At 45.6% G+C, this 19,637-nt stretch overlaps 1 protein-coding gene across 2 annotated transcripts in view; it reads right to left on the bottom strand.

Moving 5' to 3' along the window:
* The window catches only part of LOC126998916 (solute carrier family 35 member F6-like), a gene marked incomplete at its 3' end in the record, with an annotated part of 137,325 nt that overhangs the window by 58,683 nt on the left and 59,005 nt on the right, over positions 1-19,637 (bottom strand). For both annotated transcript variants that reach the window (XM_050861165.1, XM_050861175.1), the window contains 1 exon segment: positions 10,431-10,519. In XM_050861165.1, coding sequence (XP_050717122.1) covers positions 10,431-10,519 — 89 coding nt within the window.

Genomic DNA, 19,637 nt, shown 5'->3' with positions numbered 1-19,637 from the left:
GACAGGAAGATATACAAACAGAGGAAGGCTGTTCCAGAATTCACCAGCTTAAGGGATGAAAGCATGAAGAAGCTGATTAACTTTCCCTCAACAAAAACAACCATTGCAAAGATGATGTTAGATGAAAAAATAGTTTATATTCTGATCCTTGCAGGTAATTTTGGTTATCCTCTGGAGCCCTTCCTAATGACATCAGTGAGCCAGCCAACAACTGATTCTCGTCCCGCCTGTAACCGCAGCCACTCGAGGACACGTGATGGAACAGACTTTTGGAATACTAAAATCTCGGTTCCGTTGCTTGCATGGGTCAGGTGGCAGCCTTCAGTATGACCCAGTCGTGTGCCAAAATTTTAATTGCATGTATGCCACAAAGGCAAACTAAAAAAAAAGGTTAATTCTGTTTTGTTTCTAACTAAAGAAACCTATTTAATAAAAAATAAAAAACTACCTAATTGGTTGGTGTAGGTGTGAGTACTCCGTCTAGTTTTCGTTGAACTCGTCGCACTAAAGCCACATTGTAGTTTTTAAGTTCGTTCTCCAACCTTTCTTCTGAGTAGCGGAGAAGGTCCCGTGAAAAGACAACACCCCGAGATTGGTTTATGGTGGCATGGGGAGAACAGGACACTAATGCACCCAGAACAGAGGTAAGAGCGCGGAGCTTTGAGCTCTCCTTAGATGACGAAACTTCAACTAACAAGCTACCGTCTCATTGTGGCATGATCTTGGGCTCACGGCCACAAGCCATAACCAGAGAACGGTGTACTTAATTAAATAATATCGAGGGCATTTATCGAGCAGCCATCCACAGACTTGACAACAACGTACTTCTCAAATGAAACAGGTACATATATACCAGGCAGAACTTCTATTTGGGAGACTGGGGAGTTCCCAGGATTACGTGCATAGTCGGACGGGCTTGTCTTGGGCAGACCCTCTAGACTCCTTGAGCCGCTTTCAGTGACTTTTGTTTGTTTTGATCGTTATCAATGAGCGGCGATCGCCGCTACCAACAAGAATTCCGCTTTCACTGTCGTCTTTCGCGGCGCTGTTTGTTTGCATCAGTACCAGATATTGGAACCTCTGGTAACGGAGCTCTGGGAGCCGCGTAGGCTCCCCAGTGGAGCTTACCAATGACATTAATTAGTAAATAGTACAAATTCTTGCTCTCAAGTGGTTATATTATTTCTTTAAATGGATGTAAAAAAATATTACACAATACAGTAACACGTTGCTGTATTGAACTCACTTCACTTGCTGACCAGTAAACGTCCTGCCGATAATTTCATTTGATTGATTGATGGTTTATTGTTGTAAAATACACAATAAAGGAGAAGGGAGGACTTTAATACTTGTCACCATTATTCACCTGTTATACCTTCTTGGCCAAACATTCGTATTATTCTAGATAGCATCATATGTATGCATAGGGCATACATATAACGAAATCAGCCCTGTTATGTAAAAATATAACGTCTGCTAAATAAGTGTGAATAATGAACAAATGTAATGAATATATAAAGGTGAAGAGTCTGTCTTGATGACATCTGCTAAATAATAGAACTTTAATACTTGTCACTATTATTAAATAAATTATCACCTATTATCTCTAGGAAATGTTAGGCTATCAGCAGATTGAAGCGGTGTATTGCAGCGAGACTCCACTTACTTTTTGTACGTTTATATTTCACATTTATCCATCATAATCCTCCGCTCAGTTGATGTAATGTTGACATTTCCCGCCGCTCCGGCATACCAACACTGCCGAATCACGCGCTTTTGTCTTGTCATGACCGTTACCACCCTGGGGCCGGATTCATCAATCTTACCAGCCACGCCTGCGGTATCTCTCACATTTATCGGAGCGCTACCACAGCTACGGCATCTTGTAAACACGGCATTCATGAACACTATGGTAACGCCGCGTAACCAGCACTCTAGCAACGATTGGTTGCGCTGGATAGCCAATCACTTGCGAGCTTTGATGCTGTATTTCAGCTTTCACGTGTCGTTTGTTTACTAATACACATACTTCAAAATCAAGACATGTGTATTGTATAGGGATAAATACTGCCTTAAAACAAATAATAAGTGTTATAATCCCTCAATAAGATGTATTTCTAATGAATGAATGCACGTTACTTGTATATTTATCTTTGAAATAAAAATTTAATCGTTTATACAATATTCTGCACGTTTCTGTATGTTACCTTCATAGTTTTCCATCATTTGGTGAGCATTCTGTTGTATATAGATAATAATGATGGAGGTTCGGCGACGCTAACGCCAGCAGCGCGCCGCACTTTCAAAACATGGCGTCAGCTGTGAAGAGAAGGCGGCCCAATTTTTCCACCGAAGAAGTTCTAACCCTCATCATAGGGGTGAGGCAAATATGGCAAACCATCACAGGGCCACTGTCATCTTGTCTCACCGCTGCACCCAAGCAACGAGCTTGGGGAGCTGTGGTGGAGGAGGTCAACGCCGTCAAAGGGGTCGGGCGCAGCGTGGAGGAAGTGCGCCTGAAGTTCTCCGACTTCAAGCGCCACACCAAGAAGAAGCTCGGTGACTTAAGACATGTGGCGACTGGCACAGGTGAGAATATATCATCTGCAGTGTTTTAACAAGCAGTGAAAAGTCATGGATGGAGAGTTCTCCAGCCTGTAATAGATTTCACACTTTTGAAATTTGGTTCCTTATTACCTTATTAACTATTGTTATCCGATGGTCCTGATTCATTTGTATATTATGCTATATAACAAAGCTTGTTCTGATGTTCCTGGAAAAATTGGGAAGCATATTGGAGTCTTTCGGTATTAACAAACATTAACTTTGTTGAAGTTAACTGCAATAATGTTTGTGTTATACATTTCACTGAATGTAATCTGCATATAATAATAGTATATTTTCCTCCTTGTAACTTTTCTGATAACTGCATTTTAGTGTAGTTTTTATATTCTTTATGTCCTTCAATAGAAGTAGCCATCATGGGTGACTTTACCTCTAATTCCTTGGCACCATAGAGAACACCTGTCAGTAAAAAATACTCCACTTCATGAACAATTTGTGGACTGCTTCACTTCTTAGGGTCTTCACAAGTGGATATAATTATGCCCCAACCTATGTTTCATCTGGTAACATACTGAATTTGGTCCTAACTTCAGATGGGGATAGAATGGGAGATGTAGATATATTGGGCAATTTTCCTGTATACGCTGTCTGCTAATCTTCCTGTATTATTTCCAGACCAGTCAGTAGAGAATTGGCTAAATATGAACAGCAAAGAGGTAAATTTAACATAATAAACTTCTTATGGCATGATAGTGATTGATTATGAAATTTGCAACAGCTGTGTTGTGCCATGTTATCTAGACTTAGGCTCTCAACAAGTCGTCCTTGCCATGGAACAATTCAAGTACTTTGATGACAGGTACTGAAACTACTTTTTGTATTCTCAGTTGGCCCTTGATAGACCCCTCCTCAATAAGATAAAAAGCTCCCCAAAATTCTTTAATCAGTATATTAGAAGCAAAAACTTAATGTTCATTCTGTGAGTCCTCTTAGATTAGCTAAAGGTTATGCAACTGTGAGGAATGGCAGACATTCAATACAAAATTTTCTTCTGTTTATATTACCCATAAATTAAATACCCCTTTTTCCCATCAACTGTCTGACTCTTCTATCACTAACATAACTATTTCCTTTGAAGTAGAAAGGCAAAGACTGTCTTCTCTAGACACTAATTCTATTATGGGTCATGATTGGATCCGGCTGACCCTCAGTCTGTGGCCGCTGCTACCCAGGATCAAGGTGCGGCTCTGCCGACGACCGGGTCCTCAGCCTCCGCACAGTCTGTGCCGGAGGCGCCACCCGTCTCCCTCCCTTGCCACCTCGTCGGGGTGGCGGAAGGGTGTGTGTGTGTGTGTGGGGGGGGGGGGGGGGGGGAGAAAGCCACCAACAGTAATAATAGGCCGGGGAAAGCTAGACCTTTTACGGCAAGACGCATCGGCCATCGGACCGAAAAGAATAACAATAGTGCTGGGGTCAGCCCTCCAGCGAAAGACCATCCTTAAAACAGGGAGATCCCTCTTCGGGGGCGCCCTGAAACAACAAAATTAAATTCAAGATCGTTCAGTGGAACTGCCGCGGGTTGCTAGGAAGCTGGGAAGAAAAGAACTCAACTCCTAATAAAAGACTCTCTCCAAGAGACACTGTTAGGAGCATACGCTCACCCTCCCCCACGCAATGAGAGCGGCTCCATACCCCCAAAATTGCCAGTGATCGCTAGCTACTTTAACTAAAACCGAGTCAGTGCCATATGAAACGATGAGGACTCTCACACTCTAAAACCTCTCACGTGATAAATCATGATGCACTGTGCCTATATTCTACAGGACATTGATCCCAAGTGTTTATGCTAACATTTTTCATGTGAAGTGGTGAGAAACACTCTTCCATTCAGTTATTATAAGCTAATTACTCGCAACTAAGCTTACACCATTCTCGCATTTTTTTTCTAATCTCCTGCCGCATGTATAGCTTGAACCATTTTTGCAATAGATTCCACGAAGACTAATGTTCAATCTGGCAAAAACCGAACTTAATCTATAGATACTTAAAAGGCAGAAACCCTTATGATGCCGAAAGGAGCGGCTGAGGGGCCGAACTAAACTTCACCAAGGCTTACCAATACAAAGGGCTGTAGCTATAGGACACTGGGGAGAAAGAAACAGTGGAACACCTAATTGTAGAATGTAGCAACTACGAGAGGCAGAGAGGGGAGTTAGTAGCAGAATTAGTGATGGTGATAGGTAGGGAGAACCGATCAAAAGCGATACAGGTCAAAAGAAAGAAAAAGGTTTGTTTTGGTTTGGAATGCCAAGTCGTATAAATCTTCCTCCAAGGTATAAATACATATGAACAAGTAAAGTCTGTGTTCGTGATTTATTAATTGCTTTACTGTATCGAGTGCCTAAAACTGATAGTACAGAAGTTTTTTGTAGACCATAAAACAACGAACAACAGGTCGTAAATTCTACAGCGGTGCAACCGAAGGTTCATAATTTCATTTACCATAATACCGCTACTGAGTCAAAGATTATTGAAGAAAACTATCCTTAAATTCATGACTTTGTTTTGAATTACATTGGGATAAGCAAAACATGTTTTTTTTTTTTATATAGTAGAACCACTTTTCTGTACCATGTTATGCTTTACAGATAATCTGGCATCTTTTTTCGAGGCATCAGGCATGGAACTGTTCTAATTACAGTGCCATACACTCGCCAGCAGACCCCACACAAGCCCCTTCACTACCATACTTACCTATAGCAGTTATCAGGTACCGCCCATCACACCGTGGGAGTTCCCAAATACACATTTCAGCCGGTACTTCAACTTTGACAAAGCAAGCATCTCGGCGGGAATTGCTCGATAGCTTTTCCTGTCCCACAAAGCTAGCCACGCCACTTCTGTACCAGTATACACGACGACTCCAAATCCGATGCTGACGTTGGATTTGGAGCCGTCTTTCCAAACTTATCCCGTTCCGGAACTTTACCTGCCCTAGCCTCAATTTTTACCGCAGAACAATCTGCCATTCGTTTAGCCTACTCTAAGTCACAGGCAGTCCTGTCCGCAATGGAAGATTTAAGAAGCACCCACCCTATAGTTTTAGAATTTTTAGCTAGCTGGTTCTAACCAAAAGGCGTGGCCATCAAATAATATTATGCTGGGTCCCTGCCCACGTCTCTGTGGGTGGAGGTGGTAGCTGAGTCGTCAGAGTGACGGCGCCGCGTTCAGGAGGACGCGAGTTCAATCCCCGTCCGGTGCCACCAAGCTGGGATTTTTCAGCCGCCGCCGAGTGGCTCAAAAACTAACCACATGCTGTCCAGAAGACCACCTATCAACCCGGACACTAGATTCTAGGATTAAAAATGAGCTCCGGGAGGGCAGCATGAGCCAATACAAGATGGCGCCACTATAAACACTCGCCTGCGCCAGAACGGGCTGGGCCGACCATCAGGACCCACCAGGAAGAAGCCTTGGGCCGACCATCAGGCCCCACCGGGAAGAAGCCTACCGGCGCAATAGGCCGCGACGTAAAAAAATAAATAAATAAATAAATAAAAAATAATAATAATGAGGAGGCCGATGAGGTGGCGCGGGCCGCTGCTTCTCGTCCTCCCTCACAATGCGCACTTCCATTTCGGGATTTGTATCCCACCGTGCGGTCTGCACACCAGAGGGTGTGGCAGCGCAGGATGGAGGCTGTGATTGCCTCGACAAAGATGGGGGAAGTCACGACCAGGGCAGTACGTCCCTGGTCATATTCCCATATAAGGAAACGTAAGAGGGAGACTGTCCTGACCCGCCTTAGGGTGTTTCACACTCGATACATATATGGCTTCCTCATGTCGCGGGGAGTTCAGCACTACTTTGATGACTGTTTGGTACCCCCTGACTGTTCACACTTGCTGATCGAGTGCTCCAGTCTGGAGGACCTGCGAGAGCGGTACCTCTCCCGGTGTCGGGTTGGAGATGGGAGTTTCTCTCTGTCTGGTGCTGGAGGAGAAGGCTCTCCTCGAGACATGTCGTTTATGGCTTCCTACAGGAGGCTGGCGTCCTCAGCCTCCTGTAGGTTTTATTGACCTTTTATTGTTTTTTTACCATGTTTTTAATTATTTACCAATTTTATTATAGTTTTGTATTATAGTTTATTCTGCATTGGATTCAGCGCCATATGACCACGCAGTTGCGGCGCCAAGACCTGTTCTCCTCAATTATCAATCAACCCATTCACTCTTCTGAACCGTTCATCTCCAGTGCAGCCTGATGCCATCCAAGTAGTCTTATGTCTCCGTTATTTGGTTGTTTAGCTTCTATCTTCCTCCTGGTGCTCCCGTTGATGGGGGAGATCTCGATCAGCTAATTCATGATCTTCCCTTCCCATTTCTTTCACTGAGCCATTTAAATGGTCGCCACCCGTTGTGGTGATTTGCTGGCTTCCTTGGTGGAAGATGAGGAACTGGAAGTTTTAAATTCTTGGGATGTAACGTATTTTCAGTCAAACTGGAATTTTTACAGCAATTGACGTGTCTCTGTGTTAGCCTACTGTAATTCTCGATTTTAGCTTGCGGGTGTTGCCGGATGTTCATGGCAGTGAACCACCACCCCCCATTGTAATTACATCAATCACTAGCGCTTTCCCCACTGGCGCCTAAATAGAGCAGGTGGCCGAACTGGTAGCGTACTGGGTCCACATACACCGAGTGATGGACGACGCGGGTTCGAATCCCCACGCTACCACTCGGATTTTTCAGTCACCGCCGAGTGGCTTAAAACTACCCACATGCTGTCCTGAAGACCACCCATCAACCCGGACTCTAGAGGAAGCCGTCCAAGCGAATCAAGAACGAGTTCCGGGGGGCAGCATGAGCCAATGCAAGATGGCGCCACTATAAACACTCGCCTGCGCCAGAACGGGCTGGGCCGACCATCAGGCCCCACCTGGAAGAAGCCTTGGGCCGACCATCAGGCCCCACCAGGAAGATGCCTACCGGCGCATCAGGCAACGACGTAAAAAAAAAAAAAGAAAAAAAAAAAGACTGGCAGCTATTCCATGAATTATGCGTCCTTGGCCAATCTGTGAACAACTTTGGTAACACTGATGAGGCGGTAGCATATGCAACTAATGTGATGCACTCGGGGGTTCTTTTATCTATTCCCAAGACCTTTGGTAAATGTCCTAGGGTCCTGTTTCTTGGTAGACTCGAGAGTGTGCCTCTGCAGTGACAGCCAAGCGTGTCGCCGTCTCTCGCCTTCGTCGCCATCGTGGGAACCCGCATTGTCTGGAGGCTTTTCGAAGACCGCAAACTCATGCACGGCGATTGCTGAAGGGGTCCAGGTCTTGGAAGAGCTATACAGTATTTCCACACTAGACTCCTCTTACCCAGGTATGGAGCGGGGTGAGAAAAATCTCAGTTATATCATATGCTACTGGGACAGAGACTGATCCTTTCGTTGTTGCCGAACCATTTGTTAGTCCATTTGCTGCAAGTGTGTCTAAAAAAATACTACATCTCCTTCGGCACGCCAACGCCGACGATTAAAATCCAGAGATATCATTTTCACCTCCCCTAAAAGTGAATCATATAATATCCCTTTCTTCTCTTCTGAACTTCGGGTGTTAGGGTGTTAGGATTCGTCTCCAGGCTATGACGATATTCCACACCATTTTACGTCATATGGCCGACGAATCCCTTCCTTTTAACTTGCATAATATAATAGAATTTGGTGAACCGGTGAGTTCCCGTTCACTTGGGGAAGCACTACGGTTATTTCCTCTTTATTTGCATTATATAATAAAATTTGGGGAACCGGTGACTTCCCGTCCTCTTTGGGTTGTGCTACGGTTATTTCCTTTTTACTTGCATTATATAATAGAATTTGGTATATATATATATATATATATATATATATATATATATATATATATATATATATATATATCTATATATATATATATATATATATATAGGGGATAAGGATGAATGCAGATCGTTGGGTAGCTCAGCGGCGATTGAAAGTACATATAATAAGAAGCATGGACATGGGAGGAAGGGAGCATGCGAGTGACGCGCTACGTTAGATGTTTACCAATGCTGCCTGGAGCGCTGACTGAGAATCACCTGCCCTGCCGACCACTTTTTTTTTTTTTTTTTTTTTTACAGCAAAGGAGACAGCACAAGGGCACAAAAAAAGGAAACATTAAAAAAAGCCCGCTACTCGCTGCTCCTGTAAAACTCCGAAGAGGTGGCCAATAGAGCAGTCATTTACGTGAGAAGAGGTGTCCTGATACCTTCCTCTTGAATGAGTTCAAGTCGTAGGCAGGAGGAAATACAGTTGAAGGAAGATCGTTCCAGAGATTACCAGCGTGAGGGATGAAAGAGTGAAGATGCTGGTTAACTCGTGCGTAAGGGATTTGGACAGTAAAGGGATGACCTTTAGTAGAAAGTCGTGTGCGGCGGGGCCGCATGAGGGGGAAGGCATGCAGTTAGCAAGTTCAGAAGAGCAGTCAGCGTGAAAATATCGATAGAAGATAGTAAAATTCGCTTTACTATAATTTGGTATTAAAAGTGAGTTTTCTCTTGCTTCTGTTTCAATATTTAAGACACATCTGATAATGTTGTGGATAATGTTGATAGGCAGAGACGAAAGAGTTTGACCAGGCAGGGTGTCAGCACAGAAGCACAGTTTTTAAGGACAATAGGAGACACTCCATCAGGTCCATAAGCCTTCTGAGAGTTGAGGCCAGAGAGGGCATAGAAGACATCATTCTTAAGAATCTTAATAACAGGCATGAAAGAGTTAGAGGGGGGATGAGTAGGAGGAATATGCCCAGAATCGTCCAGAGTGGAGTTGTTACAGAAAGTCTGAGAGAAGAGTTCAGCCTTAGAGATAGATGAGACGGCAGTGCTGCCGTCAGGGTTAAAGAGAGGAGGGTAAGAGGAAGAAGTGAAATTGGAGGAGATATTTTTGGCTGGAAATGTACAGACATCATTGCGCGTTGGAGGCTCAAAATTGGAAAAAAAAAATTCGGAACAGCATGTTTCCTTACACTGTGGTCTCCTCCGTGTTTTTTTTTCTTTTTTTTTTTTTTTTACATCCCCACTTATAGCGCCGGTAGGCTTTCTTCAGGTGCCAGATGGTCGGCCTAAGCCCGTCATGGCGCAGACATTTTTTTAATAGTGGCGCCAGTTATGCTTGGCTCTTGCTGCCCCCCGGAACTCATTCTTGATTCACCTGGACGGTCTCTTCTAGAGTCCGGGTTGATGGTTGGTCTTCTGGACACCATGTGGGTAGTCTTAAGCCACTCGGCGGTGACTGAAAAATCCCAGGTGGTAGAGTGGGGATTCGAACCGCACGCTAAACACTCAGCAACCGCCGTTGTCGGCAAGCACTGAGGGAGAAGTAGCCCAGCGCGTCAGGCCAGTTAACCGCCTGGCTTGCTATATACGCCACGGTCAGTTTATTTCTTGTCAGTACCGATATCGCCGTCTTCAGTGCGGGTATCATCGGTACTTCAATTAGCAGTACTTGCCCACCCCTACTGTCTGGTCTGCACACTGAGAGAAACGCATAAGTAAACCAAAAATATGAAGATTAGCAACAAATAGGATTCTAAGTTTGGTAGGCTTAATGTACTGTATGAAGAAAGATTATAGGATAGGAACCTGCCAACAATACGTGAGAGAAGAGAAAGAGGAGAATTGATAAATCGACGCTTTGAAAGGATTAAAGGAAGTAATGATTGCAGCGTTCTGAGAGTGTTATGAAATCAAAAGAAAGGCTGGATATGATGTAGATATGAAGCCAGGACACTATGAGGATAGTTCAGGCCCTGTACACTACAACTGGGTAAAAAGTATACACACCTGGTTAGGGTTGGAGTCGGAGGACAGTTCTGAAGCGCCCTGCCTTGCCCTGCGCTTCCAGCATCTCAATATGTAGAAGGCTGCCATGCCTGTGTGAGAAGGGACGGTTAGGCTCACGACACACACACACACACACACACACACACACACACACACACACACTATCTCTTTCTCTCTCTGTTATGTTTTCATACGGAGCTGACGTAGATCTGCCGCTTGTTGGAGCTACCGCAGTCCTACCGAGGGTGGTATACATAGTAGCAGAGGCGTATATAGGATTCACTAAGCCTTGCAGAGGCCGTGAGGCATCGTTTTTTTTTTTTTTTTTTTTTTAACTAAATTGGGTATCTCTCTACCAGCCGTCTGGGGGGTTGCGCGGCATGCTCCGCCCTCCTCCATTGGGGTATATCCCCAACGAAATACCAAAAAAAAAAAAAAAAAAAAAAAAAAAAACTAAATAACGAAGTGTTGGATTGTGCTGATATTCAGGCAGGGATAGTTTCAGACCTTCCGCTAATATTCCCAAACTGCATTATCAAGGAAAAGCGTATAATAAAGTCACTTCTCTCTTGAATCGTAAGGGGAGACCGGTAAATTCTCGGGCGACGACTGGCAACCAACACGAGGGTACCGTGACGTTGCGGTGACGTCATCTAACTCACTTATGGGTGCTTGGAGCCGCGGTAACTTTTGGCCTTACCGCGGGTGCGGTAAGTGGTTGATGACTGCGAATTTACCGGGTGGGTGGAGATACCGCGAAACTTACCAGCCACAGGTCCGGTAAATGGTTTGATGAATCTCGCCCCAAGACTACAATGACTAATATGATACATCATTGTCCACGTGGCTGTTGGAACGTGATTGCTTTAAGATTTCTCTCTGTATACAACGGGGAGAGAGTCTCTAATCGACTAAGGATAAGTTTTAGACCCTTCTTTTCTTGTATTAAATCAACTCTTTTATCACTCATTAATCACTCCATAAATGATTTCACTGTCTCGGTCTGAGTTGGTAAGTGGTTAATGTTATTTTTCTTGCTAACGAATTCGTTTGATTGCTACTCATTGTTTGTTATCCCTGAAGTATTGAGCTTCATTGCTACAAATTAAAATACTTCGAAGCATCCAGAGATCAAGGAAAATGCTTTGCTCAATGCCATCGAGCAGGACTGGGGCTATATAAGGCACCACGTGCACTCCTCCCTGCACCGCTTCACCCGAGCTGACTAGCAAGCCAGGGTGGAGGAAGCCAGGATCTCCGCCACTAAGGAAGTGTGGGCGGCTGCAATTAAACAAGCGAGGGACTTTGAAAGCTACTACTGGTCCACCGACAATATCCACGAGTCCGTGGAACCCGTCGTAGTCAGCCTCAACACTGACGACGAGGACGAGGACGATTATTTCTTGAAAGTGACCAAGAATAAAGTATACCATTTGGTGAATTTTATTTACATGGTTTGTTTACTCAACATGTCTCTTCTTCCTTCTAATCGTTCACAATGTATATTTCATTTAAAAGTACACCTATCAGTCTAGTGATCTTTCTCTACTTGTATTTGCAGTCAAAAGTTATGAGCCAGTTGCCATAGTGTCCATGTACTACACTAGGTACTACACGTAAATATTACCTTTTATGCAGACGAGAGCTAAGGGGAGGAGCTTAATGATGACGTCACCGCAACCTTCCGGTACCCTCGTGTTGGTTGCCAGTCGTCGCCCGAGAATTTACCGAAGTCCCCCCTTACGATTCAAGAGAGAAGTGACTTTATTATACGCTTTTCCTTAATAATGCAACTTGGGAATATTAGCGGAAGGTATGAAACTATCCCTGCCTGAATATGAGCTCAATCCAACACTTCGTTATTTAATTAAAAAAGAAAAATGATGCCTCACGGCCTCTGGAAGGCTTAGTAGAAACATTGGGGGCATAGTCCAGTTCAGAAAAAAATATCACCGGATAGTACAGATAATAAAGTTATTTCAGAGTAAAATGAATTAAAGATGTAAGACTCCGTGTTCTACCAAAAGGTTCCGAAATAACGGTCACCTGTTTCGGCGAATGGACATGTTTCCGGTTCTGGGAAAAGCCTAGAAATGCATTGCGTCACGTACCTATGATAATGTAGTGCACATATTACGTCCTATAAATCGCTAGTTGACTGGATATTGGAGGGATATCTCAAATTCTTCTCATCTCACGGGGAGAAGCCACCATTAGCTCGTGACGTCATCAGACTGCAGCGGAGTACAGCAGACGACAGTACTAGTGTTGTGTCCTTTGTTTTTGTTTTTATCAGCTATGGCCACTCGAAGGTTGTTGAATAATTACTCCTGTTGTTAATATGATGATGTGGTAGGAACATAATTACATGTCTGTGTATTCAAAATTACATACAAATATACTCTGAGTCATTTGAATTAAACTGGGCAAGTAACAACAGTCATAGTTTGTCTTTATCCCAAGTTTAGAAACAATATTCATGAACAACTTTACATATGTGTAAAGATGATCTCGTTTTTACCTGACGGGTCGCCCCTCAAGTTGAGTGATGTCCGAGTTGCCAAACTCCAAGCACTAGTGTCTTTTCAGATACAGTTGACAAGAACTATAATGTATATTATTAATCTCATGTCTATGTGCTCAACAGTAGGCCTGTCCTTCACATTATGCATGTATTTTTTATTACCTGTCTTTAACTTGTCACAAACAAGCATTGCTTACCTTTAAGTATGGATCCTTAAGCACATCATAGATGGTTTGGCACATATCAGGAATGATTGCAGACAGACTCTGTTTTGATATTCTTGTCCTGTGTGCTTGTGGTTGAGCTATTGTGAGCACTGCACTGATTGTCCTTGCGAGCCCCGTAAGGAGAATATAAGAACCTACGGGTGTTTTGTGGACCCTTGTGTGTCGTGGCCACCACCACCACCACGTGGCATCCTGCACAGAGATCAAGCTCCGTGTTGGGTGGCCTGACGAGCACAAGGAACCAGGTAAGTCGTGTTATTCACACTTTTGCGGAGTGAGTACACCTTATTGTGTCTCTTGGTGCCAACACGGATCAAACCTTGTTGGCTATTTTCGCCTTATGAGCTCACGTCCCTGGGTATCCGCTTAACCCCGTGACATCCATCTGGTACTCTCCTTTTTACCTCACTAAAAACTCTTTTGGTGTCTCATATATCTCCTCTCATTTCCTCTCATCCCCTGTTCTTTTTATTTTATTCATATATACAGGTATAGGTAAGTGAAAAGTCCAAAGGTGCACAGTCGCGTGCTGACTATTAAAAGGGCAGGAAGCACAATGTATAAAGTACTTAAGGATTTAAAAACAATGTTCACATGATTTTACTCCAATGACAACTGTCAATAGAGTAAGGAGTGAGGGTCCCCAGTGGTGGACCGCCAATTTTACCGACTTGATGTTCATTCCCCGGATGTGAGGGACAGTGGCCGTGAAGAGATTTCTCATCCCGTAGACTCGGCCCACAAAGTAATGTTGGTGGTAGCTGATGCGGAAACGCGGCACCTCCACTGCGTTACCACTCGATAACACCGTTCTCGTGTCCCGCATGGTGACTCGGAGGTTAGCCGGCCTTGGATGGGTCACACTCGATATACACATGCATGCTTCCTTATGTCCCGAGGAGTTCAGCCCTACTGTGATGACTGCTTGGCCCCCCTGAGTGTTCGGCACTTGCTGGTCGAGTGCCCCAGTCTGGAGGATCTGCTAGACGGGTACCTCTCCTGGTGTCGGGTTAGAGATGGGAGTTTCTCTGTCTTTTGCTGGGGGAAAAGGCACTCTCTCCGGAACATGACGTTTATGGCTTCCTACAGGAGGCTGGCGTCCTCAACCTCCTCTAAGTTTTACTGATCTTTCATTGTCTTTTCTTTTTTTACGTGGCGGCCTATTGTGCCGTTAGGCTTTTTCACTGGTGGGGGCCTGATGATCCGCCCAGCCCGTTGTGGAGCAAGCGAGTGTTTATAGTGGCGCCATCTTGTTCTGGCTCATAATGTCCCTCGGAGCTCATCTTTGAGCCTGTTTTTGGAGAGGTAATCTAGAGTCCGGGTTGATAGTGGTCTTCAGGACATCATGTGGGTAGTCTCAGGCCACTCGGCGGTGACTAAAAAATGCCAGCTGTGTGGCGGTTAGGATTCGGCGCCGGCACGCTAACCACTCAGCCACCGCCTCATGTTTTTTTTTTTTATTATTCACCGTTATTTTTATTTATAGTCTTGTATTATAGTTTATTGAGTTAAAAGTTCGGCGCAATATGACCCTGCAGTTGCGGCGCCAAGATCAGAACGCCCCAATAATCAATCAATCACAAGGACGCCGGACACTTAAAGAAGCACGACGATCCTCATTTACCAGTTATGTATCCACACTTTATTCACAGACACAAATGTCACAGGTGCGGAAGAGGGTTCACAAAAAGGGGAGTCACGTAGTCGTGGTGACGGGGCTTGAAGCAGGATTGGCGGCACCACCTGCCGTGATAGTTTGCCTACCTCCATAGGGCTCGATGTCCACTGACCTCCCCCGTCGAAGGGGAGTCACCTTGTCGTGGTGACGGGGCTTGAAGCGAGGTCGGCGGCACCACCTACCGTGGTGGCTTGCCTACCTCGATAGGGCTCGATGTCTGCTGACCTCGTGGACCAAGTGCTCCCCCCTCATCACCGGTAGAGGAGGCCTACTAGTGATGTTGTCTGCGTCCGCCCTTTTACCACCTAGGGCAGGGCTAGTGTCTCCCCACGTTTTTTCCGTCCGTGGCGTCACGTATACTCCCTGTACCCTCTCATCTGGGACTTGAGCCCATTGCGGAGCGGGGTGTAGTTCCCCTCGGTGGGCAACATGCTCCTTTGGTGGGAGGGTGGGGATGAGACGGGTAGTTCAGTGTGGGCCCACTGAATCAATCGGCTGGTCATGCGTTGGCTAGGGTCAAGCGGTCACTGCCGGGTGGGAGATCGCAACGGTCCCGCGGCCACCGTTAAACGCTCCGGCCCCAACATCCAGCCTCCCCTTGTTGGGCTCCGTGGTGGGTGGGGATGTGGGGAAGTGAAAGATTTTTTTCTATGTATGGGTAAAAATACCTTTTCCCGGCCTGCCTCTCTCCCTGAAGTCCGCCCGTCCCCGGAAACTCCCACACGATCCTCTCTCATTGCCACCTTGGAGCCTTTCACGGCTCCTTTTGGTGCGTCTGGAAAGTCCCTACCACCTAGTCCTAGAGGGTCTGCCCAAGTCACGTCCGTGCGACTCAAAGGTCCACGGAATAGTTCAGTAAATTCACGTAAACCTGGGGGCTCCTCAGTCTCCCAAATAGAAGTTATGCCTGGCATATATGAGCCTGTTCCATTTCAAAAGTACATTGTTGTCAAATCTGTGGATGGCTGCCCAAGACCAGGCCACAAGGGCACGGGAGCTTGTTGATTGAAGTTTCGTCACCTGAAGAGAGCTCAAAGCTCCGCGCCCTTACCTCTCTTCCTGATGCATCAGTGTCTTGTTCTCCCCATGCCACCATGAACCAATCTCGGGGAGCTGTATTTTCACGGGACCTTCTCCGTTACTCAGAGGAGAGGTTGGTGAACGAACTCGAACACTAGGATGTGACATCAGTGAGAAGAGTTCAACGAAAAGTAGACGGAGTACTCACACCGACACCAACCCTGTTTATTACTTTCAACTGATTAGTATTGCCCAAGACTGTCAAGCTGGCCTGGCTAAATTTAAATGTGAAGCCCTATGTCCCCAACCACAGAAGGTGCTTTCACTACCAAGCGTATGATCACGTCCAGACCTGTCGGCACTTGAAAAATGGCATTGCAAAAATTTGTGTGTCCTGTAGCATTGATAACCACGGTGACGACTGCCCTGGCCCTGTGCGGTGTTACCACTGTGGTGAGCCTCATCCTGCCTCATCAAAGGATTGTGAGCGCTACCTCTTTGAAAAAGAGGTACTCACTATACGCAACCAGTAAAGGGTGGCCTTTGCTGAGGTGAAACAACTTGGCATCAACAAAATTTCAAGACCAGGAATGACATACGCCGCTGCCCTCAATCCCATGCGAATCACAGTTCTGCCACTACCAAGTCTGTTGCTCCCACAACCTCAGGTTCGCCTGAAAAGGCCGTCTTATCCAACCAGACGCATACTGATGGCCCAGTGAGCCCCATCAGCAGAAGCGCACGCGCAGCGAGGAGTCCCTCGGAAAAACACCTCCTGCTAGAGTGCCTTCTCCAGTGCCCGCTTCGGGGTCGCTGGAAGAACCCCGGGTGCCGGCAGCAGTCTCCACCCCTGCACCAGTGGCCCCGGCTGACCCTCAGCCGATGACCACTGCTGCCCAGGGTCACGGTGCAGTTCTGCCGGCGCCCGTGCACTTCGCCTCCGCACAGTCTGTGCCGGGGGCTCCACTCGTGTCCCCGTCCCTTGCCGGTTCTTCGGAGTGGCAGAAGGTTGTGGTGGAAAGGGTGAGGAATCCAGCGGCGGGAGCGGGAGGCCGGGGAAATTTACGTGTTCCCCGGCCGGTCACATCGGCCATTGAGCCGAAAAAGTGGACAATAGCGCTTGGGTCGATCCTTCAGCGAAAGCCTGATACTCCGACAGGAGGTCCCTCTCCGGTGGCGCCCTGAATAAACAAAGATAAAATTCAACATCGTTCAGTGGAACTGCCGCGGGTTGCGAGGAAGCTGGGAGGAATTCCAGCCCCTAATTAGTGACTCCCAGCCACAGTGTCTGTGCCTTAAGGAGACACTGTTGGGAGCATACGCTTATCCTCCCCCACGCAGTTACAGTGCCGTATACTCTCCAGCAGATCCCTCACAAGCTCCTTCGGGAAGTACGTGTCTATTCATATCCAACGACATAGCATACACTCCGCTCTCACTTAACTCTCCATTGCAGGGTGCTGCCTCTCAAATCCACATAACACGTACCTACACTATATGTTCCTTGTATCTTCCACCCAGTGCACCAGTCAATCAGCAAGACCTCTTGACACTGGTACGCCAATTGCCCTCACCCTTCTTACTAGTTGCCAACTTCAACAGTCGCCATACACTATGGGAGGATATCACCAGGAACCCAAGAGGAGTCACTGTTGCATTTGTAATTCAAGACCTAGACCTCTGCATACTGAACACCGGTCATCCAGCACACTACCATATGCAAACCAACACACGGTCAATTATTGACCTCTCACTCAGTTCCCCCGATGCATACCTGGACTTCAGGTGGGAAATATCATAGGATCTACATGGCAGCGACCACTACCCAATTTTCATTCCACTTTCCAACCGTCACCTCGATTACCACGTTGGAAATTAGATCAAGTGGACTGGGAGCTTTTTCGGACCATGACTCACACGGAGACATCAATTGATGACTTCGAGACAACGGAGGATGCAGTTACCTTTCTTACGGCGCACATTCCAAATAGGTTGCCATGCACTTTTGCCGCCTGAGAGGCCAGCATCCAGACCCTGATCTCATCATGTGCGGATCACATTTACCTGTTGCAGAAGAACACAAGTTCTTGGGACTCATCTTCGACAGGCGCCTTACATGGCTTCCACACCTAAAAGCCTTAAAATCAAAGTGCATGAGATCGCTCGATATCTTTCGTGTTCTGTCATGCACCTCTTGGGGCGCTGACTGCACAATACTCCTACGACTTTACCAGACACTCATCGGGTCGAGACTGTCCTACGGCTGCGAAGTATACACATCGGCAACAACCGCCCGCCTCCACACACTTGATGCAGTCCGTCACGCGGCAGTCCGACTGTCAACTGGTGCCTTTAGATAAGGGGTCGGGGAACTTTTTGGGGCGTTACCCCAAAAGAATTTGTATTAAATTGAATTTACCCCTGTCTTTGAAGTACGCCGGCGGACAAGCCAATTTACGTATAAAATTCATAAATAATAATTACACAAAAATTCAAATTGGGATAACGTTTATTTAATCTATCATTAGGAAGTAAAAGTCCGTCTTTTTGCATGGAAATAGCACACACACACACAAAAAAAAAACATAGGAAATTATATATTTATATACGGAAATAAAAGTCACTCCTTTTGTCATAAAAATGGCACACAAGCAAAATTATTGACTATTGTGTATTTCATATTCGTACAAAAACAAAATAAGAAAATGTTTATTGAATCCACTATTATGGGGAAATAAATTTTTACCCATTCTGGCAATAGAATGGCACACAAAGAAAACTAATGAAAATTATTGAAAACTTGATTATTTTATTCATACCAGCTACCTCAGGCTTTGGAAAAATGATAGTTTCATTTTTTAAACAAGAAGCTCAATATCAGGGATTTTTTTGTCACTGCAATTTGGATGCTGTCTTCAGGATCCAACCGGTTTCTGTACTTTGTTTTTAGGTTTACAAGGGTAGAAAAGCCTTGTTCGCAAAGGTAGGTTGTTGCAAAAGGTAGCAGCATTTTAGTTGCTTACAAATGTGCACTTTTATAAGCCTTTGTAGCTTTTGACATCCAAAAACTTGAGAGGTCACCCTTGGTCTCGATTCCATGCTTGTTTCACTGTTGGAACGAAGTTCAATAATTTCTTCTGCCAATCCTTCAGGCTCTTCAGGCAAGTCAGACAGTTCATATGTGAAGGAATTCACAACCCAGCTGACAGTATGTGGTGAATCAAGCTCTGGAAAGTAGTCACAGAACCTATCCTTAAGTTTGGTCACTAAGACTGCAGTCTCCTCAGTCTTTCAAAAACTCTGCCAGGTTTGGAAAGACAACAGTCTTATTAGCAGAGCTGGGCACTTCCGTACCTCTGTCCGCACCTCCGCTCCTCCGGACCTGCGGACCTTTAAACGAGGTGCGGAGGTCCGAAGTGCGGAAAGTTTTTCAAAAGTGCGGAAGTAACAGGTGCGGAACGGCAGTATTTTAAGTCCGTACCTCCGCACCTGAGGTTTTCAAGGATAAAAAAAATGAAAACGACAAACAGTCCGCGCTCTGCAGTAATACTTCCGGTCGTTTACGCGGTCTGTGCTGCAGGGCATGTTTTCCCGCCACTTGAGTGACGTCACTCATTCAGATTTACGGCCCGGTGTTGCATGTGTACTGAGGTATGATAATTATGATGAGTGTAAAAGTAGTTACTTTACTTCAGGTGGTGGAGATTCTATGCGTTAAAATGACAATAATGATAACAAAAATAATGGTAATAATAATA

The sequence above is a fragment of the Eriocheir sinensis genome, chromosome 2 (assembly GCF_024679095.1).
Source record: "Eriocheir sinensis breed Jianghai 21 chromosome 2, ASM2467909v1, whole genome shotgun sequence".
Classification (NCBI taxonomy): domain Eukaryota; kingdom Metazoa; phylum Arthropoda; class Malacostraca; order Decapoda; family Varunidae; genus Eriocheir; species Eriocheir sinensis.
The sequence above is the reverse complement of the archived record's forward strand: the minus strand, read 5'-3'. Positions and strand labels throughout refer to the sequence as shown.